Source organism: Amblyomma maculatum, chromosome 3 (genome assembly GCF_055883805.1).
Source record: "Amblyomma maculatum isolate TAMU_Amacu chromosome 3, ASM5588380v1, whole genome shotgun sequence".
NCBI classification, from domain to species: Eukaryota; Metazoa; Arthropoda; class Arachnida; order Ixodida; family Ixodidae; genus Amblyomma; species Amblyomma maculatum.
In genome coordinates, this window is record NC_139346.1 from 67,932,972 (window position 1) to 67,958,437 (window position 25,466).

Here is a 25,466-nt window from a genome sequence, read left to right on the forward strand (position 1 = left end):
TAGATACTTTAAAGACCTAACCCGATGACTTATTTGTTGCTGATACATTAAAAACAGACTTGCCGGATATTTTATATTGAAAACAAGTACTGTGCTCTTGTTCACATTTAAAGTGAGAGGCAAGCCACACAACCAATTATCAACAGAATGTAGGTACGTTTGCAAGCGGAGGTAAAGGAATTCAATATCCGATGCAGCCGCAAAAAACGCAATATCATCTTCATATACTTAAGGGCGGACATCATTAACTGAAATTGAGCTGAGTAGTATGCTGAAAAACACAAGTGAGGGGACCGCTGCTTGCGGGACTGCCCTGGCTGCTTGTATCTGCCAGAAAGAACGCCATTTAATGCACAGAAAAACTCTCGGTTTTGAAGGAATGTAGATATCCACGCTGCTAAATAATGTGGAAACTTAATAGCATCTAATTTTTGCAATAGCATGCTATGTTCAACACTATCATAGGCTTTGGCTATATCTAATATTAACGAGGCAATTTGAATGTTTTCGCGCCTTGCTAAAAGAACTCGACTCTCAAGGTCAGCATGCACAATCCAGATGGAACACTTTGGACGGAAACCAATTTGGCAAGGGCTGAGGATATTTTCTTTGTTCACAAAGTCCGGAATATGTATAAGAATGACTTTTTCAATTAATTTTACAATACTTGATGTCAATGAAATTGGTCTAATAATGTCCATGGAAATGGCACCGCCATTGTTATTGGGTAAGGAATTACTTTGGCAAGATTGCATTTTGGGTGCATCCAAGCATGTTTGATGGAATAATTTACCAATTCTGAGGTGATTCCTCAAAGAGGATGTTTATCATTTTTGAAGTTACGTTGTCAGGACCAGGAGCAGTGGCTGGCAACCCCATTACTATAGGAGAAAGCTCAGAAACGCTAATCTGAAGATCGTAATTAACTGGATTCATTGGCGGTACAGACATCGAGCCTGAATGAAGTTGAGATGAGAAACGCTTCTACATTCATTTGGCAATTATTTAAATTGTGTCTTTTGCTTCATGGGGTGTCACAATGAAAGAAGGTAGGTTTTGTGATGCCAGAATCTTTTTCCGTGACAGTAAAAAACTGAATAGAGCACTCCGGTTGCCAAATTTAGAAAGAAACTCGAAATGCTTTACGTCATATTCGTATTTCGCTTTTGCAACTGTACATTTAAAAGCAGCTACGATGAACGTATAATAATGCCAGCTTTTGGGGATTGATTTTGGAGAAGCTTCTTCCATGCCGCCTTTCTACGTCCATAATCGCAGGAGCAATCAGGGTTCCACCAAACAGCTGTAATACTGCCTTTTGAACTCCGTACCTATATCCTAGACTTCTTACGGTAATTTTCAAACACCAAGCATAAGCGGTTTGATTTTTGTACATCGTCTGTCTTAATCACTGACTCAAGAGTAGAGTCTAACGTTAACTGAAAACTATTATAGTTAATAAATGACTTCAACTGAGAAGTCGCCGCAGTTAAGAGCCAATTACATCAAAAGCAATTGGTATGTGGTCATACACGTGTCACAATCAAGTGTCAACCAATAACTGACAGAAAGACTGTGAGCAGTAAAAGTTAAATCTAACACAGGTTGAGTGTGATTTCGTATGAAAGTGGCTGAACCCGAATTTCTACAGGAAAAGTTATTGTACACCCGGGAGCAAAAGTGGTATACAACACATAGCCGCTGGTAGAGCTCGACAAAACGGCATCTAAAAGTGATCTAGAGACAGCCATAGGGACAGCGACAATGACATATGCATGCAATAAAATGAGGCACCGCCATGATTGTCTTGACCCCAGGTAGCTATTGATGGATGCCATTCCAATGCAGTTTTCCTAAGCTCCGCCGTCGGCTAAGTGTTGTATACCATTTTCGCTCATGACTGTACGTTACCCAATCCCAAAGACGCTTGCCGAAACTATCTGTCTTGTAGCCCCATGACACATGATGCGAATTAAGATCACCTCAGAGGAACTGAGCTCCGACAATTAAATAATTGTAGATCTAGAGGTTTTGTATCTTGTACACCACTGGGGAAATAAACATTCACTAATGAAAATGAACAGCGCCCTGGAATTTCAGTCTAGAGCCAATAACTCACCATCTAGAGGCGACAACTGAAAAGAAACCTTAGCCCTGTGACAGAACTTCGAAGAGACAATTATAATTAAGCCTCCTCTTTTTCACTGGCGATATTGTCGGAATGAACGATAATTTTGTAAATGAAAATGCTTATCGGCTGTTAGCCAAGTTCCTTGTAAAATAACCATATCTGGATTATGCTGTGACGAAATATAAACTGAAAGTGTAAAATTTAGCACCCCTATTATTGCGAAATGCGGGCAGCCGCAACTTCCTGCCATAATATATTCTCCATTGGCTTAAAACCAAGCTGATATTTCTTTGATTTTGGTTGGGACTGCGGAGAAGAAGGGTTGGACATGGTAGAACTATATCATATTAGAATTCTTACGTTTGACTCCATCATCTCTGCGTCATTAACGATTCCATCCTCATCTGGAGGAGTAGTCCTGTAAGATGAAGTAACAGTAGTGCTTGCATGAAGCTGGGACCTTTCAGAAGGCGTGTTTAATATGGCAGAGGCTTACATTCTTAAAGCACCTATATCTTAGTGAAATGAAGTGCACATTGGAACAAACTGCATGAGTTAGGAAGAATTGTTCCAGGATCGTATTTTTATAATGTCAAAAATAATAAAGCTCAGTTACGTCAGTTTAGCGCATGAAATATCACGGTGCCTTGATTACGTCGTGAACACAGAATTTCGCATTTAATTATTAAGGGCAGGTTTCTCTTTCTAAGAAGATTTTAGAAACTCGTCGTGGTAGTTATACGTACACTCACACTTCAGATATTCTTGGTACATTATTTAATTATTATGTGCCCCTCTTCTGTGTTATTAACAATGCCATCAGTGGGTCTGATTTCAGTCACTTAAATGAAACATTTTCTCGTCTTGAAGATGAGCGGCGAGCGATTATTGAGGGGTCTATAACTTTAGATGGTGTCAAGTCGGCCATTTCTTCAATACGGGGTGACAAGTCACATGGCCCGGTTGATCTAAGTACTGAGTCCTATAAAGTATTATTCATAAGCTAGCAGCTCCCATATTGGAAGTATTCAGTGCAACATATGGCACGGCTACTCGCCTCCTACGTTCTATGCTGGCCACGCCACATTAATCTCAAAAAGCACGACGGCAAATAGGTTGAACTTTGTTGAATGGTTGTTGTCGATATTCTTATGCAAAGTGGATTATAATATGTTTGAGACAGTCCTTTCTTTTCGACTGCAACTTGTGGTTTAATATTTAATTGGACCAATCATGTGCGCACCATCGAAATCCATATTATCCAAAGCCATTAAATATCGCACGTTCCTTGTTTGAAACAGCGTCAGACGAGGTCAGTCAAGTAGCCCTTATTAGGATTGATCTGTCAAAAGCTTGTGATAAGGTGCGTCAGGTCGTTATTTTCTTTTTGCTGCATTACAGAGTGAAAACATTGGAGATGGTGTGCTTAAAATCATCAAATTATGTTTTAAAGCGGCCACTTACTTTACCACAGCTATCGCACTTCAATGATCGGTTAGACAGCGCCGCCCGTTCTCGCCCTTGTTATTTGCTTTATAATGAGCTCCTATGCCGTAGTATTATTAAGAACATGTAGCGCCTCTCGCGCCGCTGTTTTACCGCAAGCTACGGCACGGCGCTGGACAAATAAGAAGTTGGCACTAGGCGCCTCAGTGCGAGCAGTGCAAAAAAAAAAAAAAGACATTTCGAACCCGGACGCTGTCGGAGCTGGTTATTCCTCGTCTTAGTTCGAACATATTTGGCGAGTCGGCATCGACCACGCAACCCCGCCCACCTACATGGATTCCGCTGGCTCTTCCACCACTCCTAAAGCCAGCAACCCGCCCCAGGACGCTCAGCATAGCGGCGTTTCATTAGCCGCGCTTCAACCAGTCAAGCTGCCGCCATTTTGGCCCAACAGCCCTCGTGCCTGGCTACTCCAGGTTGAGGAGCATTTCCACTTGCGGCGTATCACCAGCCAGGATACCAAGTTCCTCCATCTCGTGTCTTGCCTGCCTCCTGACGTCGCCGAGAAATTAGCGAACATTATCGCCTCGCCGGAGACGGCCCGACGTTTTCAAACGTTGAAGGCGGCCCTCGTTGACCGCAAATCAGCGTGAAAGCGCAGCCGACTCCAGTAGGTCCTTACCGCAACAGACCTCGGTGATAGCCGTCCTTCGTAGCTTCTCCGTCGCATGCGACAGCTGCTTTTAGACTCCCCCTCCGATCAGGACCGTTTACTGCGTGTTTTTCCTCAAGCGACTTCCCCAGAACATAGTCCTCGTCGTCGCGGCTTTGGGAGATGTCACTCTAGACAAGCTCGCCGAACTCGCGCACCATTATTCCGTGGTTATTCCTCGTCTTAGCTCCGACAAACTCATATCGTGGCATCTCGCTATCGCTATGTGATATCAAGATTTTCGCTCATACTGGTGACATTGCCCTTATCTGTTCTGATAAAAGGAGTGTGGCTGAGGTTTTCGTGTAACTGAGGGGTTCTGTGCGAGTTCGGGTGGGCGTCGTAGCCTTGATAACGGAAACGGGTTCTAGCTAGGTTACTAGGGTACGAAACCCAAGTTAGGTGGTGGCATCAAGATAGGTATTTGGAAGCTCCCTTTCATCAGTATCGCAATAATGGGCCTAACTGGGATTCGGAGATCTGGTCATATATAGGACAAACTCAAGCTTGCAGGCTTGGGAGCTTTCTCTTTTTGCATAAAGTTGCGATGTCTTCTTGGTTTCGAAGCTTATCTGTAAAAAAGGCACTAGCAATGAGTAGCATATTTGCAACTTTTGTGTGGAGCTCTCAATAGGAGCCTACGCGTCGAGGCAATTTGTTTCGCCCTCTGGAGTGTGGTGGAGCTGGTCTTCAGCACTTGTTTGTTCGTCAGCTTGTTGCAAGGTTAAGCTCTCTTTCTTTAAAAACTCAAGCATTCCGTCCCTCTAGCTGCCTTTACCAGACAATGAAGCCTCTCTTTGCCTATTCCGTTTGCTACCACTGGTAAATAGTAGAGAGGGACCTTTGTGAAATTTTTCTGAAGGAAGTTGCGGACACATTCCATTTCCTTACTGTGCGGTTTTCCATGGAACATTTATACAGTCATTCCAGGACGCAGATGACAAAAGTTCTAATTGAGACGTTGTTTCCTGTACCGATGTATTGGCAGCCTCACGTCTCCTTTCTAGACAAGTGTACTAAAGCGGGTGGAACGGGTGTATAATCAATAGGCAGCAAAAACATTTTTTAAACTTCACATCTCAACTTTAGCTATCAAAACATGGCTTCGTGCAGAGAGGACTGTTGTGCCATGGTCAGTGGATTGTTGCCTGCGTCAGTAACCAGAAACTAGAGATCATTGCTTTGTGTATTGTCGTAATGCCGTGTTTCTTGGCACGTTCTTCAGCGGACTTTCAAATGGACAGAAACATTACTTCCTATGCTATAAGAATTTTGACTGCAGTGGAAGGTTCTATGGTTCCATGTGATGTTTTCGTACTCAGGGTGCCATTCAGCCTGTAGAAGAGCCGCATGACAGACCGCCACGAAAAGCCACCACGTTAATCGAAGTCACTGTTCAGAAAACAGTGCGCTATGGTACTGGAGGTATATCGCTGTGCAGGATCGACCTTCAGCCTGGCTGCCCTCACTTGATGCATATGTATATGTCTACCGGAATTTTGATATATGGTGAAAGTGAGAGCTGGACGCTGGTGCGACTGTGTACTACGTGTTCAGTAACGCGGACTAGTTATATCGGTCTTCAATCCCGGCAGAATTGGTATATTTCTATGCAGTAATGCAATGCAGTACGCAAGATCTGCAGCGAGGTCTCACGTCGCCAATTTTCAGGACGGTGCTTCGTCACTTCTCGAGTCTCTAGAAAGCCAAATGCGGCGCAAGTGAGTACGGGTTGGCCTGAGGTTGAATTGCACTGCAGATTATCATCATATGCTGCAGTGTTCCTTCCTCTGCACCACAAAGAGGATACTCTCAATCGGTACGTCCACCGTGAAGTGTGCCACCACGTTCTTGTCCGTAGAGCACCACAGCGCGTCTCCGCCAGCAGCCCACTTCTTTTGTGAAGTCATAGCAGTTCACCTGGGCAATGGACTTCTAATATTGGACATACAGCGTCAGGATGAAGTTCGCCGCTTCTGCCCATTCGACTGTGGCCGCTTGCCGGGTCTTTTCACGAATTAGCGAGCTTGGCGGCACTTCGTTCTGTACAGGGCCCGGCATTGCTATGCAAACGGTTGAACACACTTTTGTACTTTTTATACACAAAGTGTCTCTCCTTAAATTGAAAAGAATGTGAAAGAAGGCCAGGTCGAGACGGCAAGGTGGTGACGGTAAGCCAAGGTATGCCGTGTCTAGCGTTTAATCAGATGGCGAACCCAGGCGCGTTCCGGAGCCGGCGCCGCGGGACGATGACGATGGTATGTACAAACGAAAGAAGATCATGGTATGTACAAATGAAAGCGATCCATGGAGAGTTCACGCAATCTGCCCATGGGGTCGGAAACGACCAGCCTGGAAACGAACAGCTACGCTGGAAGATAGACCAGGTCAAAAGAATTGTCGTTTCACGCTGCCGTATGTTATGGTAACCTGCACTAGAGTCATCGTGGAAAGCCGCCAGTATACGCGAGCGAAGCCCACGTGGCACGACTGGGAGCCACCGACTTCCATCGGTGCAATACACGTAGCGGCGTAGTATGCCATCTTCGAGCTTGAAATAAAGAAGCTGCCGGCGAAGCGTTTCATTGGGCGGGTCCAAAGCGCCGATTAGGCGCTCGATAATGGGACGGCAGTAGGCATCGGCTAATTGCTGCGAGCGGAGAGCGTGTTTGCTCTCAGAGCCCTCAAAGGAAACTGTTGTGATGTGCGTTGGAGGTAGGGAGGCGTGTTTCAACATGAAGCTCACTCGCCGATGCTTTCTTGCATTGCGTCGCTTTCTTGGACAGCAGCATCGGGGCTGGCAAAGTGGCGCTAGCAGTGAAAGCTTAACGTTTGACTGAGTAGAATCCGGGTGGCTGGCTCGGGCACATCACACTACGGGATTTCCATCAAGCTATCATTTCCGCAGAACACTTCTTTTACCGGCCGCCAAAAAAAAAAAAAAAAAAAAAACTCCACGTGTCAGCGGCGCCATCTTCAAAGTCTCGGGACACGTATCAGACAGATAGAGGTAAATCTGCTTTTTTCTGCAGTGTTATCGGAAATGGAGATTTCTGAGCGCACTGCATGTAGCCGTTGGTCACGTCACAGCGTTCTTTGAAGGCGAATAAAGGAGGGTACTTAAATCGTATTTTTATAGAAACGATGTCGCTTGCTGTGTTACAAGATGATTGAAGAACATTTTCTTTGACATTTTTTTCCTCAGTCCAACAAAAAACTTTAGCTAACTATTCAGCTCTAACTGGTACATTTTAGCGAGTGAAAAAATGCCGCAGACTAACGTTGGTGGCTCTCAGGATTTATTCATTCTTTTTCATAGAGCTATGACACATCTTTTTCATGAAACCCTGGATACCTTTACCCGGGACACAACGTATAATATTTCAATTTCAATAGCGGTATAATGTGGAATGTTTGCATATGATAGTGTTATTAGGATAAGTGCCCAATTTGATACACAAGTCTTTAAAAATGATTAGAAGAATATGGCAGGTCTTTATGTGCGTTGGGAAATATCATTGCATATAAATAAAGCAGTCCACAACACATTTAAAAGAAACATACTAGCCATCTGTATAGGAATAGAGGAGAATGACAAGGAATTTAAATAAATATTAACACCTCTTTATTACGCCTGATTTGCCTTCGGTTGAACACTTGAACTGCCTTAGGAATAGGGCAGCATCAGTTTCAAATTTCTTGAGGAAAAAGGCGTACAAATCCTGAACGCCCACACAATAGGGAAATACCCAGCTCCGCAGTAAATATCGGTGCTGTCTTTCCGAGCGTCCCGTACGCCACGAGATCGCCATTGGTTGACGACACTGGGGTGTTGTTTAGAAGGCTTGTTCTTGAAGCGTGCGTCCTTTGTTGTGAGATAAGGGAATTTTCTTCAGCTACAGCGTCGAATGAAATCTTGACTGCGAAATTCTAAACGCGGTTACGGTCCTTTTTATAGGCCGGTAAGAAATCTGAAACTGCATCCAGGCGCCGTACTCTAAAGTTAAACGAAACAATTGTTCACGAGCTCATAACCACCTTCTCTGGTCCTTTTGTTTTCTTAATATCGGCCAAAAATAGTTTTATGCCTTCAAGGAAGCGGTCTTCGCTGCATTGAGACCCTATTCTGAAGTATTGAGTTAAATACCAGTGGAATTATTGCATGCCTTACGTTATGCAGATTTGCGATGCATTGATGTCAACTACTTGCTAAGGGGTAGCCCTCGTCAACAGCGCTTGTAATAGCGCTACTTGTTGGTGCCATTTAATAGAGCGGGGTCGTAGTTCTAATTTGGAGAAATGTTTTCTAGGGCTAATTAATGGTCCGAATTTTAATTAATATTTGATGTAATGTAATGTGTGGCCGTTTTGTGCTCTACGCTATTAGGTGATGACATAAGGCCACAGAACTATTCAAATAAACTGTGGGAAGGCGGCTCTCTCTTGCGCTTCGCCTCCTGGCTACTCCGCAGCAGCGAGCGTGAAGAACATGCGCTCTCCTTTCCAGATCACGTGGCCAGCCTCCTTCCCCCCTCTCTTGTCTGCTCCAGCGGCGGTGCGCGCTGAGTTGGCTGGGTGTGTTTGTGGCAGAGGGGAGTGAGTGAGTGTGTGCGCGTGAGCGTCTACAGAGGAGCAGTGCGCCCGGACGGCGAACAGGGCGGACGCGTCCGCGCAGCCAGATGGACTGACTAGATGAACCTTGCCGCTACATGATCGCGAGCGCGGCCGAGGAAGACCCATAAACGATTAACCCTTTGGTCCTCGGTGTTCGTGTTGTTCATTGGGGCCACCAATGTGGTCTGAGCTAACGGAGCGACGTTTGGCTCTGAGAGCGGAGTCGCAGCCCCGTAGAAAATCCTGATAGAATCTTGAGTGGGAAAGGCAGCGCGCCCGCTGATTCTATCTGACCGCCTTTATTTCTTTTCACGAGGAATCCTCTGCCTTCCGAGGCGCTTCGCAATGCTGTCGACAGGTTCCGATCTTGTGAACGACGTCACGCACTCCTCTAGCCCACGTACGAGCGCTCGGTCATGACATCTGTCAAATCAGCAACCCCATTTCTGATTGGTCGATAGGTTTATGCTATCACAAGGTCATGTGACCTGATCTAGAGCTGATTGGTTGGTGAGATATGTTACACTGCGACACTACGTGACCTCTCTCGAAGATTCAGGGAATTTCTTGGCTCGAAAAATACGAATCTCTAATGCTATCGCATTAATAACACCTCGAAGCATCAATTTGTCACTGCTTTCCAATTGTCTCCCTATATCGGCTTCATAACTTGGTTGTTTTGGTTGTCGCGAACTTGCTTATTGGATGTTTCGATTAACTGTTGCAGTTTCACGAGCTTGGAGCATTTAATTTCTTTGTTTCCACTTGGGAGTTTGTACACACTACTTAAAAGTGAGCAGTATGCAGGAAGCGGACTAAATTTTGGTCGTATTCTTATTTCTTGTTCAAATTTCAGCACCCGTGCTCTAATATGATCAGCAGATAAGGTATTCATTCCAGCTAATGTCACCCGCAAGACTGAAGCTGAGGCTGTCGGTATCAATGATGGGTTTTCTCAAAGACTAGTCCCAATACTATGCGAAACTGTGCAAAACCATGTAAACGTTCGTTGTGTCATCCTCTTGTATCAAAGTCCCTTTAGGTTTTGGTTGGGCTGTTAACTTCGAATGAACCAATAACATGCCAAATTTGCTGTTCTGGCTAAAACTATACTCCGGGTGAACAATATTGTCGATGACAGTGAGATGACGTTTAATAAAAATGTTGCCGGGCCTAGCGCGAGCGCTCCTGTCCGCGCCACTGCCCGCTTCTTCTTCCTTGATGTCGTCCGTAACATAACCCGGGGCCACCGAGCGATCGTCCCGATCGTGGACGAGGAAATGCACGATGTTGATGATTCCATGGCATGATGATGGGCGTGTCTAGGTGCTTGAAAAAGAAGAGGAAGAAGGAAAAATAGAATGGCTTGCCGGCACGATGATTCGCGATGAACCTTGGCAGGACACTCTCGGGCCACACGTTGCCACGACTCGATGGCGGAGGCCAAGGCACGCACCGCATGGCATAGGCAGGGGAGAATGTCTTGAAGTGTAGTGGTGTCTTGGGTCGTAGGGTCCTTGGTCGGCACATCAGGTCAGTGGGGTCATATTAGGTCATTCGGGTCTCTCCTTGTCTTGTGGTCATGTGTGGCGTGTCGGGTCAGTCTCTCCTTCGTCGTGTCTTGTGATCGGGGCGGGGGGGACGGGGCGGAGGAACGGCAAGGTCTTGCTGGGTCCGACAGGCTGGGGAACAGCCATGCAGTGCCTCCTAACCTTTCGCCGATGGCGCAAGAAGTCGCAGGGCGCTGAAGCTCCGGACCAGGATGGGGGGGGGGGGGGGGGGGGGTGATGATGAAGTACCAGCACCTCCAACCAAGATGTTACGAGGCACGTCAAGATATTAGGAGGCGATGGTACGCCGTAGCCGCAACAGTTCACCGTCAGGGACACACTCACAGGAGAACCAGACGTAGCTGCAGCGTCGTCTTTCTCTACTAGCCCAGCACTTCGTCATCGTCTCTTTCACTGCGTACCGTAACAATATTTATATTTAATTCCCTGACCGCCAGCCGAGACAAAGGTGCAAAAGAAGACAAGGCAAGGATCGCAGTAATGCTTTATTACAGAGCAAAAGCATGCTCAATGAAACGATTATGTTCACAAATGCCCACTTAAGTTACACGTCATATATCATCACAGACAGTATATTATACAATGGCCAAAATTGTGCGCTGGGAAGAAGAAACGCAGCCGCTTTTGATGTGTCCAGGTCAAATTAATGCTGTACTAGGACCACATGTGTGTGTGTCTTTTACAACCACACATGTCAGCGGGGGGGTCGCACGTCTCCAATAGGTTTTTATCGGTCGCGCAATGTGCACTTGCCTAGAAAGAAAGTTTATCTAGAAAGAAAAAAAAAACATTTATCAGGAAGCAGTGGTAACTGCAGTGCATGAGATTTCGCTAGACACGGCCGCGTTCCGCCTCCTCTCTTTGTAGGCAAGGCCGAAGTATATAAGTGAGGTGAACAGCTGCAGGCCCGCGACGAGCCGAAAAAGGTTGTCATACGATCCCATTGTGTCGCGGAAGTAACCTGCAAAAAAAAAAAATAAATAAATAAAGGAAAACAAACCAATTTTTGCTATTTTGCCTCCCAACTTCACTCTTCCAGCCAATGAGGCCACATAGTTTACTACTTTACTGGTGATTACTAACTTAGTGGCGCTAAAGGTTAGGCTCAAAAATAACTAGGCTTCTCTACAGCATGAATCATTGTGTGAGCCATCAGAAAATTAGAAAGAGGGGCAGGGCATATTTTAAACAAATATATCCTAAAATAGAAAAAAAATTGAATATAGTGGCGCTTATTAATTTTTTTTTATTTTCACTACTCTTAAATTATGTTAACTTGCAGTTGACTGCAGCTTAGCTACTGTTTCCCAAGGGCATCCTTAACTCACAACGGTTCAATCCAGGTGAAAATAAAGTGGTGTATAAATGGCTGTAAACTGTTCGGAAAGGGGGGTTAAAAGGCATAATTAAACTGCAAAACTTTCTGCGCTGAAAGGCGTCGTTGTGTTGTAAATGTCTTTTCTTTTACGTTTCCCTTCCATGCCGTCCAGTGTGCAGCACACACACAAGAAAACCCCGACGGTTGACTACTACACGCTTGTCGTGCGAAGCGTAAGTAGGTTTGGCAGGTCAATAAAGATAATACTTGTTGAGTCCCCAGTGGAATCACATCTTCACTAGTCAAGGATTTAAACAGAGTGCAAAAATACGAATGTGTTTGATAGCTGCGGTTTATTCCTCACATTTGACAGGGATTGTTTCACGGAATAAAGACAAGGACAAAAACTGCTAATATTTACCACTTTAATATCAACTACACACGAGGGTCAGGATTATTTGACATCAGCGCCCCTAAAAGGCCCTGCTGGATTTAAATCCTTTCAACCTTTATGAACGTTCAACCAAGCAGCGCTTGGGGTCTTGGTTCCGCTAGTTCTGCTTATTAGAAGCAACAATACATACCATGCACGCATTATATGAACCGACGTCATTAATCACCAATGAATAGATGCTCCTCGATACTCTAATTCAAGATAAACTGGAGAGAAAGAGAAAAAGATTAGAGAGAGAGAGAAAAAAAAAGAGAGGAATAGAGAGCAGTTAATAAGCGAAAGACCTTGAATTCAGCTTGCAGTGAAACAGCGCTAGCTTGATTCTCAGCGTTCGAATGTTTTTGTGAAAGGCGGAAAGAAAAGGGTGCAGAATATAGGACGGCAAACAAATTATGAAATGAATAAATCTATGCTATCGATGAACAGGAGCGCTTAAGATGAAAGACACAATATTGAGAAGATTTAAGGTTAGTGAAGTTCTATTATCTCCAGATTGGTTTAGACTGGATTGTTAAAACGTTTATTTGGGGCCTGCAGTAGAACGAGCGCTCCGGACGGGGCCTACGTCGTCCTCTGGGCACCGGCCGCACGGCCTGGGTCCCCGCTCGCCGTTTCCGGCTCGCTGGTTCCCTGCCGAGCCAGCGCCTTGATTGGTTTAGAAAAAAAAAATTATCTGCATGATGCATGCATATCAAGGAGGATTTGAGAAGATTTTACGGTTTCTCAATATGGCTTGTCTCATGCGAATAGGAAAGTCAACAGCCCAAAAGAACAAAAACCTCTAAAAATTCATTTAATCTGCATTTTCTCTCGCCGGTCATGCAACTGATCACATAAGCTAACTCTCCAAACTTTCCGCAGAGCTCATGCAAATTTATTTCACTCATCGTTTTTGGAAGCAATGTCTACATTGCATTAAAAAAAAAAAAGGTCACAGGAGGCTCTGCTGCGCACAGCAGGCTTGACACCGGACGAACCCACTGGACAGCACAGAATAATTTGTGATATTACGTACCTGTCAGCAAAGGATTGAACAGAAGAATAGGTACGAGGCCGACCCCATTGGCACCGTAGTACACAGGGACGGCGTCAGCACCGAAGTTGTCCGCCGCCAGGACCGCCTTGAGTGTGCTCAGGCAAGCGAGGAAGAGTGCCAAGGAAACCTGCACAGAAATAAGCGCAATGGCTGAAGGGTGCGACTTAACGTATTTTGTGTGTGGCCAGGGGATCATCAGAAGTATTTTCGATAGCAAAGGAGGATGTGTTGGACAAAACTACACAACAGAGGCAGTAATATTTTCTTCTTAGTTCACTTTTTGCCCTAGAATACGAGACAAGTGACCCTGCAATCGACCTCACAGGTCGCAACTACGCCTTCTTTTTTTTTTTGAAAGATTTCAACTTTCCGCAAATTCTCTACATGACATGGACATGTATCAAGCAAATTGCATATTTTTCCTACATTGGTTAAACAACTTCAGCGTCAGAGAAAACAAAATGCCAAAACAGAATGGTTTATCTTTTTTTTTCTGGTCATCTATAAAAATTATTTAAAGTTTGTGTCGTCCTATAAAGCGAGAGAAGCAGTTAAAGGCCACAAAATATGTATAACAAATCGCATCACGGAAGTTGGTCCTTCGAAGGAGCCGAGTTGTAACCACTGGTGGCATCAATACCAGGTCGTGTCGACTGCCAAGTAGCCACACAATTGTAAAAAATTAGAGAGGAGTTTTCTCCAGTAATTAAAATCGATCGCACCCAGAGTCTATAAGTGCAAATTGTCAAGTGTGTTGGTGCATTGAGCTTACAAAAACACCAAGTGTCTAAGCTAGTTGTTTCAATGGGAAACGATGAGCGGCGCGTGTCTTTGTATTTATTTCGTAAGGTAATTATTGCGATATTATAGCCGACGGAGGATTGCAGCTCTGGTTTACGAGTAGAAGGTAGGTATATAGCTTGTGGCAAAACAGCAGGCGAATATAATTACAGCGCTTGGCTTTACGAGTGTACGTGACAAAACTATTACGCTGTTCACCAATATGATATTTGTCGATGCAGAGAATAGAAAAGAGCATGCATAAAACTACAAAAGCTTTTTTGCATTTGCGCATCTGATAACTGTTACTCCATTAGCATTCAGATTATAATAAACAAAATATATTGTAGCTTTTCCTTATTATATTTATTTACTTCATGAAAACTTGCACATAATAGTGATACCTACAAAATCATAGCAAGCAACATTTATCATCATATTACTTCAGTGTTTCTCTTAATATTAATATGATTGAAAAATATATTTTCGCACTGCCTGAAAGTATCCGCGATGCTATATGCTTATATTACAAAACGGGCCAATAGGTAATTTAAGTACTTTTCAAATAACTTCGTGCACTCGCATGCCATAGGGTGACACCACCGAGGCATGGAGTCCAGGAATATGATAATGAACATGGCTTGTTTTCTCACTTTCTGTAGGGGTGTCTGTATCCTAGGAAACCTACTTTCACTCGCCGTCTATAAAACCTGTTGTTTTGCTCATAAATCGGCAATGATGTAAAAAAAAAAGAGTAAATAAATTCTGATTCTAGTTCCTGCAGGTCCTTAAATTGAATGCTGGTTTCTCCTCGGCGCTGCTAGCCTTTAAGGGAACGCCTTCCGTATTTCTCCAATAGCACAAGATGCAGCGGCGGTGTCCACAGGAAGTCATCCAAAAACTCCCGATTGGTCAAGCAGGACTGTAAAGTCATCATTCCGGAGAACAATGAGCAAACTTGAAAGGACGTTTTGTCCCACGTGACATCAACGTGGAGTCAAAGCGGTGAAAGCATAATATGCAATGCGAATTAAAGGCGCCAGCATAACTAAAAAAGTAAATGAAGTACTTGGTTTTGCTTGAAGAGAATTTTTCTTTTATAAGTGGCAATCGAACCTACAACACATGAGTGGAAACCAAATACCGTACCGATTTTGTACTACTACCAGTTTGTATGTCGCGTGGTTAATGAACCTCGCAGCAGCACTGCAGGAAAAGGTCCAATAAATAAAAATAGATACAGATAAAATTGCATTAACAACTTAGAAATAACAATATGGAAAAATGCAGGCAATAAATGAAGCTGACGCTGAGACATTCATGCTTTTTCTCCTTCACGGCATGTAACCGGACCTAAATGCCCACAAATTTTTGTTTCGTGTTCAGATGAAGCGCGAAGGCTGTCACAAAAACCCCGAATGGAACAATCTAAGCAGACCGGATTCGCCCTTCCATAAGCTACACAAGTGAGCTGCAAGCTGATGATGTTCCAGCTCAGAGAAGCGTAAGCAAATAATGCCCATTTGGACAGTCCTGATGACCTCTCGTGTACATCGCATTCTACCCAATATGCAATATATATATATATATATATATATATATATATATATATATATATATATATATATATATATATATATATATATATATATATATATATATATATATATATATGTGTGTGTGTGTGTGTGTGTGTGTGTGTACATATTGTATTGCCTATAAGTAAAATGTTTACTTTGAGAAGGCAACACCGTAACAACTAGAATATGTATAAAGGAACACACCCCTCCGGGTGGCGCCGTGGTTACGGCGCTCGACTACTCCACCCAAGGATGCGGGATCGAATCCCGGCCTTGGCGGCCGCTTTTCCATTGCGGCTAAAAGCAAGGAGCCCATGTGCTGTGCACTCTCTGTGCACGTTGACAAAACACAGGCAGTCGAAACCTCCGGAGCTTTTCACTACGGTGTCTTTCACAGCCTGAATCGCTTTTGGACCCCATAAACCAAGCCAAACCTAAAAAGAACACAAAATTAAAAGCGCGTAGAAGAACTAAAATGAAAACTAAACTGAAGCTGATAAGTTAAGCCCCACGAAATTCCTACCAGAATTAGAAGGAATTATTGGATCTAAACCTACCCATAAATGGTAAACATTAGTTGTAATCTCGGTCTATTTAGATGTATATACAATTATTGACAATGTTTTGTCGTTTGGTCAGTAGTGTATAGTCAGCAGTTGTATATCTATTTGAAACTCTTCCTATAAATTATGTGATAGGTACGTCGGCGCTGTTTCTGCAGGTAGATTGCACAGAAAAGCACCCATTACGCCCGTGATGGGGCATACTGAAAAAAAAAAAAAAAAAAAAAACAGTCATTCTGGAAGAAAAATCAACATAATAAATAATGCAATGCCCGCAGTTCAGGTAATTGTATCATCGTCTCACCAACGAAGCCCGCACGCTAGTTTTACTGAGGTTTTTATTTCTAATAATAGGGGACAATACAAAGCGCGAAATTGAAGGTCGTCAATATCGAAGGGCAGCACAGTTCTTAAATGTTTGGAATAACCAACGTTAATTGAAATATCGAATGTCAAAAATGGTACATTAAAGCTAATTGAGTTTACTTTCCCGCTTTACCCAGTTCTAAAGTTCCGCCAATCGCATATTTTAGATATATCGAGTACAAGCGCTTCTTGTGTATTTGTAGCAGAAGTTAACATGATATCGACGGCAAACATACTGCGCCTAGGAATGAAAGTTCAAAATTATGTACGCTAAAAGAAACGGGAGCTTTCAGACGCGCATTTCTGGCGTTGAATATTTCAAACTGCGATGCTTGTTCAGAAACTTCCAAAACCGGGCCCATATTTTATACTGATAACGTTCAGTTTCGTAAAAAAATATCGCGCCTCAGAATAAACACAAAAAGGTGCAGTAGTTAATTGATTATTGGTCGAATAATTGTGCTCTGTCATGGACACAACGTCAGCCTTGTACATATCTCTCATAGGTTTTGAAATAAAATCTATGAACACTAAAACGGTAACGCGGTTATAAATTCGTCGAACTCATCCTTCTGCTACACAGCGCTCCTGATGTGCTCATCACTGGCAGGGGAAAACATTTACGGCAAGCCATCTTTAACTACAACCTGACAGGTCACATGAAAACTGCCTACTATCGTAAACCTATTGACTTGAGGCACTTGTCAAAAAATGTCTGGGACCGCCATCCAGGGTACAGAGGAACCCCATTCCAATTTGTTCACGGCAAGGGACCTAAGACAACGCTCGACGTAATGCTGCCACATGTTACAGACGAGCAGAACTTCGACGTCGTCACCTGCATTTGCTGTGCAGAGGAAGCCCGGCGACTCGCTAGTCTGCGTGTTAAAGACCAGCTACACACCGACGTCCGACGCTACAAATTAAGACGACGGAACGCAGACTACAATCTGGGAGACCGAGTAGAGGCTTGGACATCTATTAGTCGCCGCGGACTGGGTTCTCGAGAAGCTGATACGTTGATTCTGATGTTGATGTGTTGTTGCCGGCAGCCACACGAATAGGGCCTTATTGGTTCGTTAACAACGCGCAGAATCAACAAGGTAATGGGATAAATGCTTTTTTCTGTTTGCTTCAGTTCAGTTCAGTCGTTCAGTCGTGTCCGACTCTTCGTGACCCTATGGACCATGTCACGCCACGCTTTACGGTCTCTCACTATCTTCCTAACATCACACAACTTCATCTGCAGTGCCTCGAGGATGCCATCTAACCATCGCGTTCGCTGCCTACCCCTTCTCCGGCGACCCTCAACCTTTCCCAACATCAAATCTTTCTCCAGCAACTCCTCTCTTCTTATCAGATGACCAAAGTAGCTGAGCTTTAACTTTAGAACTTGACCCTCCAATGAGCAGTCAGGGTTTATGGTCGACAATATCGGCTGATTTGATCTTCTGGCAGTCCAAGGAACTCTCAAGAGTCTTCGCCAGCACCACAATTCAAACGCGTCAATTCTTCGGCGGTCAGCCGTTTTCACAGTCCAACTCTGTTTGCTTGCACAAGCTCAAAGACGCCGGGCACGACTTTATCACTAACCTCATCGCGCAATATGCGCAGAGATGTACCTGTAAAGATTGTAGCCACTCGCATATTTCATCAGTGTTTCAGGTAGTTGTATACGTGCACGTTTGCGGCTTTACATAAATGCTTGTTCGCAAACACTTTATTGCGGGGTTGCTGACGAGTGAAACGGGCATTCGTGGATGACGTCCGACAAGCACGCTTGCTGTTATCGCCGCTGCCGGGTTGCTCACTTCTATTAAGCGAGGAAGTCAGTCCAATGAACAGTTACTTTTAATGTAACCCGTCTCAATATTTTATCTTCGGCGTTGGCAAAAACACGTGGCAGTATTATCAATATCTGGATAAGGATGCTTTCTGCACTGAACAATATATGAAGAGTATTTTTTGCTCCCTTTCATAATGAATATAAATGTAGAATTAGAAGTTACCTTGTTGTCTAGAAGATAAAAAGGAATAATCTTTCATTCACAGCATTCCGAAAAAGAAAACCAAGACAATCCCTATAATATGTTTTTTGTGGGGGGCAACGATTTTAGATAAACTCAGATCAGCCACTCTTCTCTTTGCAAGCCGAACTATGCACGAGTACTATAGAAATTATAAGAGGTTAATTTTTTAGGAAGAAAAACAAACACGCAACGCACGCAAGAACGGTGCGTTCTTGCATGTGTAGTAGCAGTAGTTCCGTGTGTGGCATTTCGTCTCTTTTGTTCGTTATTTTTCACTGCTATTATGAATTCGAATTCCAATTAAGCGGACATGAAAACAGATTGGAATAGTCTTTTTGCCATTGCGCATTAGAAAATTAGCGTCAGTGGCTTTCGTTATGCATCAAACAAAAATTCCCCTTTGTATTTTATGTATAAGAGGTTATCTGATTTTAGCGACATTTTGGCCACTACATGTTTTGCAATGCAAGAAATAAAGCTGAGACATATTTGAAATGTGCATTTGTGAAAAGCTATATTTAGAAGCATGCTGCTGAACAAAATAAAATTAGAAAGAGCTCTCATCTCAAGATGAGGACTTTCAATTTCGCAGATAATATTTCCACTATAAATGAGTACTTGAAAAGTTGAATAGGCACTTCTGGGTAATCATTCTCCCTGTCTCTAAGCTCTACATCACGTATGTCATATCGCTTTTGCTTTAAAGGTTACCTGCGTACATGTTTCATAGTTTGAAAGATTGAAAGTTTCCAAATTATTAAAAAATAAGACAAATCTCCACCGTCGCAAGTGAATTAGCGCCTTTAGCTACGCACTTTCATCCCGCGAATAGTTCTACAATTTTTTTTTTTTAAGTTATATTTTGGAGAAAAGAAAGTGCAGAATCTGCCTCACTTCTCAGAAGGCACATACTCTTATCTGAGGCACATGTGTCGTCAGTTGGAATACTTATTGCCAATTAAATTTCAATTTTAATCGAAGCTGGATGCTAAATTGAAAGCGAAATAATGTCACACCACCTTGAACGCTGTACAAAGAACAGTTGCGTAGTAGTTTTGGTACGCAGTCACGGTAGCATTTTCTCCGATGCCGTTTTCCTCAATTTGGGTTACGGCGTCGGCGAAGTTTCTCCGACCGAACCAGCTGTATGCGCTTCCCCCGATATACACCGTGTCCAGATACCGTACCCTTATTTATGAGAATCTAAAGTGCCCGCCAGATACCACTAAATGTAGCGTGAAACTAAAATAGCAGCTGCAAACCAGACGTGCTCGAACAGCGCTCCGCTGAACTCGTACAACTCTTAAAAATCAAAAGGTCTAATTACAACGAGGTGCATAACGTTGGTAGTGTGTGTTGATATTTGTTCAGGGAAGAAAAAACTATAATAGCTGAGAAAATTCTATTTTAATCTGAAATATATCTTCCCCGCAATTACTTATAAAACAATGATTTAAAGACCACGAAGAATACATCAGGGTTAGTAAATGAAAGACCTGTAGCCTATCCTAGGTAATTCACGCCAGAAAAAACTGGCTGAAGTGTCCATAGCTCGCTCACGAAACCTGGTGCGGGAGGTGATGCGTACTTTTTTTTTTTTCGTGGCTGAACTTATTAAAGGTAGGCTTTAAGTTTACCATGTATGACACTAGAACGCAGAATTCTAGTGAATCGGGCAAACTTCGATTATTTCAATCTGAGTGTCCCCTACGAGTTCGTGAACTGTCTCTGAAGGCTGTACCGTGATACTGCCCCCTGTCTGTCCTACTAGGCACAGACTTCCCATCTGAGCCTCAGAATCATCAGTTTGTTTAAAGCTATCACTGGCGGAAAAGAGAAACTAATTATATGTATACATAGGATGGACTTCGCTATGTTTTCCTGATGCAGTTTTATGATATGCATTCTTTGTATGTTCTTCGCAACCCGTCCTTTATTCCTGATGTAATTTATTATATATGATGTGATATGCTTATCATGGTATATACTTTGTCTCTATGTTTCCTTCAACCCGTCCCCTATTACTTAAAATCAGTTGCTGTGCGTGTTGGAGCACCAGGCTTACATGCACACAACGCGACGAAGGAACAAGAAAAATGGAGGGCGCACACCGAAAAGCTCGGGGAAAAATTAATAAGAACAGAGGGAGGACACATACCAAATTGCGCAACCAGAGTGGTAGCTGAAGCTTGTGAAGTCGCTCATATAAGAGACGGCAGTGTCAGCACTCCATCCGTGCGTTATTTTAATGAAAAAAAAAAAAAAAATTGCCAACCATTACGTTACTTGGTAATGCTAAATTTGAGCGCAGTTCATCAGCTGTTTCACCTTTTCGATGGGTTGAGGCAAATATTTCGGGCATGACATGTAATGTACAATTACAGATGATTTTTTTTTATTTTTCACACATATTCCTTCAATAAATACTCCACTAACAGTTCGTGACTGTCATGAACGAAGCTTTGCGGTCGGAGAAATGAAGAGAGCAATTAAGTTATCGGGAGGTTGGGGGGGGCAGCGCGTGGGCCCATAGGAACGTTGCTCGGCGAAGAGATAGCAGAAACTGACTGATGCCGCTGGCGCTGGTAGCGAGTCAAGATAACGAGGCTATGCGTTTCGGCTTGGGATGCACGCACAGTGATCCGCTGTAGCGAGCCGGTGCTTCGGCATCCGGAGAAAACGTCGCCGCCACGCAGAAAGAGGGGAGGCGGTGGAGCACGCGCAGCAATCAGAGAACACGCATGATCGCCGCTACGGAGGAAGAGTGAGGGGGAGGGAAAGGAACGCGCTCTTCCCAAGCTGCGGAGCTGGTTACGAGGGACAACGCTGACGGGGACAGCGACGACGACGCGAAACGCAGGAACGGGCGCCAAAGATCTGCGCTCTAAAAGAGCGTCGTTTGTTAGGGTTTAATTCCAGCAGAGCAGAGGGTAGGAATGTTGCAGTTTTCACGTTGTACCTACTGTTATCTTTTGTTTTCTTTTAGCCCCCTGTTGTTTCTTGCCCATATCGATGGCGGTTGGGTCCTTATAGAGTCTGGTGCCAGTTTCAGACTTAGAGTGACAGTTTAGATTTCAGTTCACTACTAAGTATGCGCGCTGTGATCAATATATATATTAGTTGCGTAAAACAGTAAAATCAATATTGTTTATCGATTTGTAATGTGTGCCCGCCCCCTCCCTATGTTATAGCTCCTTCGTCGCGCTGTGTGTATGAAAGCATGTCATCACGTCAGGGATACAGACCTGGGCCAATACGTAGCCGACGAAGGATGTCGTGTGGGGCAGAAACAGAGCCGAGGCAGCCATGGAGGCGAGTGAGACCGCCGCTAGACTCGTGCGTCCGATGAGTCCCTTGTCCGCCGCCAAGGGTAATAACAGCCTACCAAGGAAAATGGCGGGCGCACAGTACGTCATCGAGAGCTCTGCAGTGGCTCGATCCACCCCCTTGTCCCGCGCGTAGTCCACGATCGTCCCGTGCACCACTGTCACCGTGTAGTCCACAGTCAGAGCGCCCATAACGAGGGCGTAGAACGTGGGACTGGTGAGCAGCACTGCCGTGCCGCTCTTCTTCCGCTCACTGCATTCCACTTCATCACTGCACAGTGAAGTGAGGCCAGCTTCGGCGCCGATGGAGCTGGCGATGCTTCCTCGGCGCCTGTTTGCAACGCCACCGGGCCGGTTCGAAATAGATCCGTGCCGACGGTCACAGAGCTGCGCTGTTACCGCCTCATCGCTGACAGCTGTGCCGTTCTTGACGACCTGTTCATCCTGCTTTTGCTGTCGCCGCCGCTGTATCTGAGGTTGGTTCTTTTGCGGCCCCTGCAGAAAGGTTAAGGAGTTTTATTTTTTTTTTTTTTGTTCAGCTGGAATGCTCTACTCTGCCGGAAAATGAAGCTTATGAACAAACAAGCACTCAAGAAAGTGGGACCTAGGCTTCGTGTAACGGCTGATTAGAATGGAAACTCACTCACGTTATCAAAATATTTGATGTGTGACTTGGCTGTGCAGGGAAATATCTGCGCGAAACGTTCAGTATACTTAGAACTGAGCGGCATGAGACATTTGTTCCGCTCGAAAGGCAGCATTTTCTTATAGTCTTAAGTCACAAAGAGAGGGAAATTAAAAAGAAAGCGGTAACAACTGCAGACACACTATGCGACATCTTCTCATAAGGAAATGGCTTCTTATCTACCGAGTCATAAAGCAGCAAGCGTCCACGCCATTTCTTGCCGAACAAAATTATTAGGCCGTATAGTTGTTCGCCTTTGTCTTGTGCATCCCCTTGCATTACCTCACCTCGAGGTATCTGTTGAATGCATTGCGGTGAAGCGTATTGGGACATCTTGAGAGGATTGCAAGGACGTTACGAAGGTTTGATGTTACAATTGTAGGTGCATTCGGCACATGACTAATATTGACCCTTTTAAAATAATTGATCGCGAATCATTGAATGTGTGTAGTTTTGCATCAATATGGCTTAGGTGTTATATGGCCTTGTGCTTAAAACAGATTGCCATTTACACATCTATGAAAGTTTAAACTTATTTGATCCGAAATTTCTACTTCAACGTTCAGGATATTCATGAACGATATGAGTGGCGTAAAGAAATCGTATCAAGAAAAAATTTGTGATCCAAACTTTCTGCTGAGCATTGATGAGAGGAGAAAATGGTGCAACCAGCCTCATAGAAAGAGACATCTACAAGAACGAAACCGTTGAATTTAGATCGTATCATCGCAGGACACGAATTATATATTCATAGCATATGCTCAGCATCTTCAGCCCTTTACAAGGGTACTACCGTTTGAGAGGCCACTAAATGTTTGCTAAACATTTCACTAAAAATTAGGTTATCAGCCTAGACATCTGTCACTTTATTATGTGTCTAAAATAGTGTTGAGTAAATGGAGTAGTAACATTGTGTTTAAGAGCAGTCGAAATGTTCCGTATATTCCGGAGCTATTTAGGATGTATTGTCTGGTGCTTTTTGCCTACAGAGCTATTAGAAGCTATCGTGTAGAGCCAGCGGTATACCTTTATGCATTTAATGGTTGTCGCATGATACCCGTACCTGCTTATGCGCCATTACACACAGCGCAACACGTTTTCGCTCATAAGATTTTATATATCTCTGCTGCGGTGGCTCGTTTGTAAGGGATCTCTAGTGTTCAACCCCAGGACGCGGGTTCGATCCAAGGCCGCGGCGGCCGTTTTTCGACGCCGGCGGAAAACAGAGTGCCCGTGTAATGTACACTGTCAGTACACGTTCGGGAACCCCAGGTGGTCGAAAGTTTCGTAGCTGTCACTACGACGTCTCTCGTATCGTAAGCAGCTGAGGGAGGTGAACACTATTAACTGAACCTAACATTATCTACATGATATTTTTAACCGCACGTACGAAAGTTGTGACTTTGCTCGGTGGGCGTCGTCTCTCTCTCAGGAACAGCATGAGTGCCGTGGAGTTCATGCATAGAGCTGCGTAGATGAGCATGGTTCCTCGCATGGAGTAGGTCGACCGAAGCAGGGAGAGCACCTTGGGCAGCACCAGCGAAGACAGCGAGTTGCCCGTGTACTTCATTCCGGCAGCCAAGCCTCGATACTTGTCGAAGTGCGTCATAATGGCCACAGTGATGGAGATTAGCACCACCCCAACTCCAATGCCTGCACAAAAGTTCGTAGCACTTAAATGTGCGATGCGCCGCGTATTCTTCTTTTTTTCTATTTCGAGGAGTTTATGATGGAAAAGTTTCGAAGCGCTTATTGAAGTTATACGGTGATAATATACATTTACGGGGCTTCATACCCCGCAACACCCCCAGAATGTTACAGGGAGGCAAGCTGATGAACGCAAAGAACAGAGTACAGAGACATGATGTCCGATGACCGTGAGATGATTTAATGAATCGCGGCGGGCATAGAATGAGCCCTCCTGCCCGCTCCACTGCCCTCTTCTTGCCTCTTCCTCGTCTGTCCCCATCTGAAATATTATTCCAGTTCAAGCTGGAATTTCCAGAAATCTCGTCTCTTGCGCAGTGTTCTAGAATATTAGATAGTGCTCTCACTGGTGACGCTAGCGTGATGCCGTGATGGCTCGAACGGGGTGACACAACATGGTGGCGCTTAGCCGCATTCACTATAGATGACCCTATAGGCGCGTCCTTCACTGGTTAATGAGTGCCCCTTTTTTCGAAGCTTTGTGAGGGGACCCCTATATACTGAAAATATTCTCCCAGTATTCTAAAGAATATATTCAAAATTATGAAAGCTCTGAATAGCGTTTTTTTAACCTTTACTAAAATGTTTACCACATGGACAAGATTGCTTGCATTGTTTTACACGTGCCGGTTATGTGCTTACGCATGCGCATTCTACGTGGCGCGAACTGGGCTCCCTGCGCCGAAAGGACAGCGTTGTACCCACGTTTGAGAGGGAGCTTTCAAGGATCAGTCAAACTCTTGCCAGCTAAAATAAGGAGATTTAGAATAGGGGGACCCAAGGCTTGGGGTACCCAAGGAAATAGCGTGCGGCGGCGCAACGTGCTAGCCGAGCGGCGACATTTAGAATAGGGGTTTTCCGACGCAGCGGAGCCGGGCTAGCGTTCGTCGATTGCAGCGCCACTACAGTAAACCAATAAAAAGCATTTAAATATATAAAATCCCACAAGAATATTTTATTCATCAAAAAGCGCTATTATTACACAAAACTATATTAAAACTACTAGTTATATAAACAGTTTTCGTCAGAGAAGACGAAACCGGTCAATAGTCAATCAAGGCTGAGGCCGGTAAACCTCATTTAAGCCTTCCGCACTTTCCAACGTGTGGTCGCCGTGGCAACCAAACGAGGCGAACTCGCTAAGCCA

The 25,466-nt window shown here is 44.3% G+C and overlaps 1 protein-coding gene across 1 annotated transcript in view; it reads right to left on the bottom strand.

Moving 5' to 3' along the window:
- Positions 1-10,950: 10,950 nt before the first annotated feature.
- LOC146194907 (monocarboxylate transporter 12-like) overlaps positions 10,951-25,466 on the bottom strand; it is a 40,518-nt gene continuing 26,002 nt past the window's right edge. Inside the window, exons 4-7 of the mRNA XM_084597580.1 lie at positions 24,003-24,265; positions 21,847-22,422; positions 13,262-13,409; positions 10,951-11,435 (exon numbers count right to left, since the gene is read on the bottom strand). Of these exons, the coding sequence (XP_084453706.1) occupies positions 11,269-11,435; positions 13,262-13,409; positions 21,847-22,422; positions 24,003-24,265 (1,154 nt within the window). The 3' untranslated portion in view covers positions 10,951-11,268. The remainder of the gene's footprint in view (positions 11,436-13,261; positions 13,410-21,846; positions 22,423-24,002; positions 24,266-25,466) is intronic.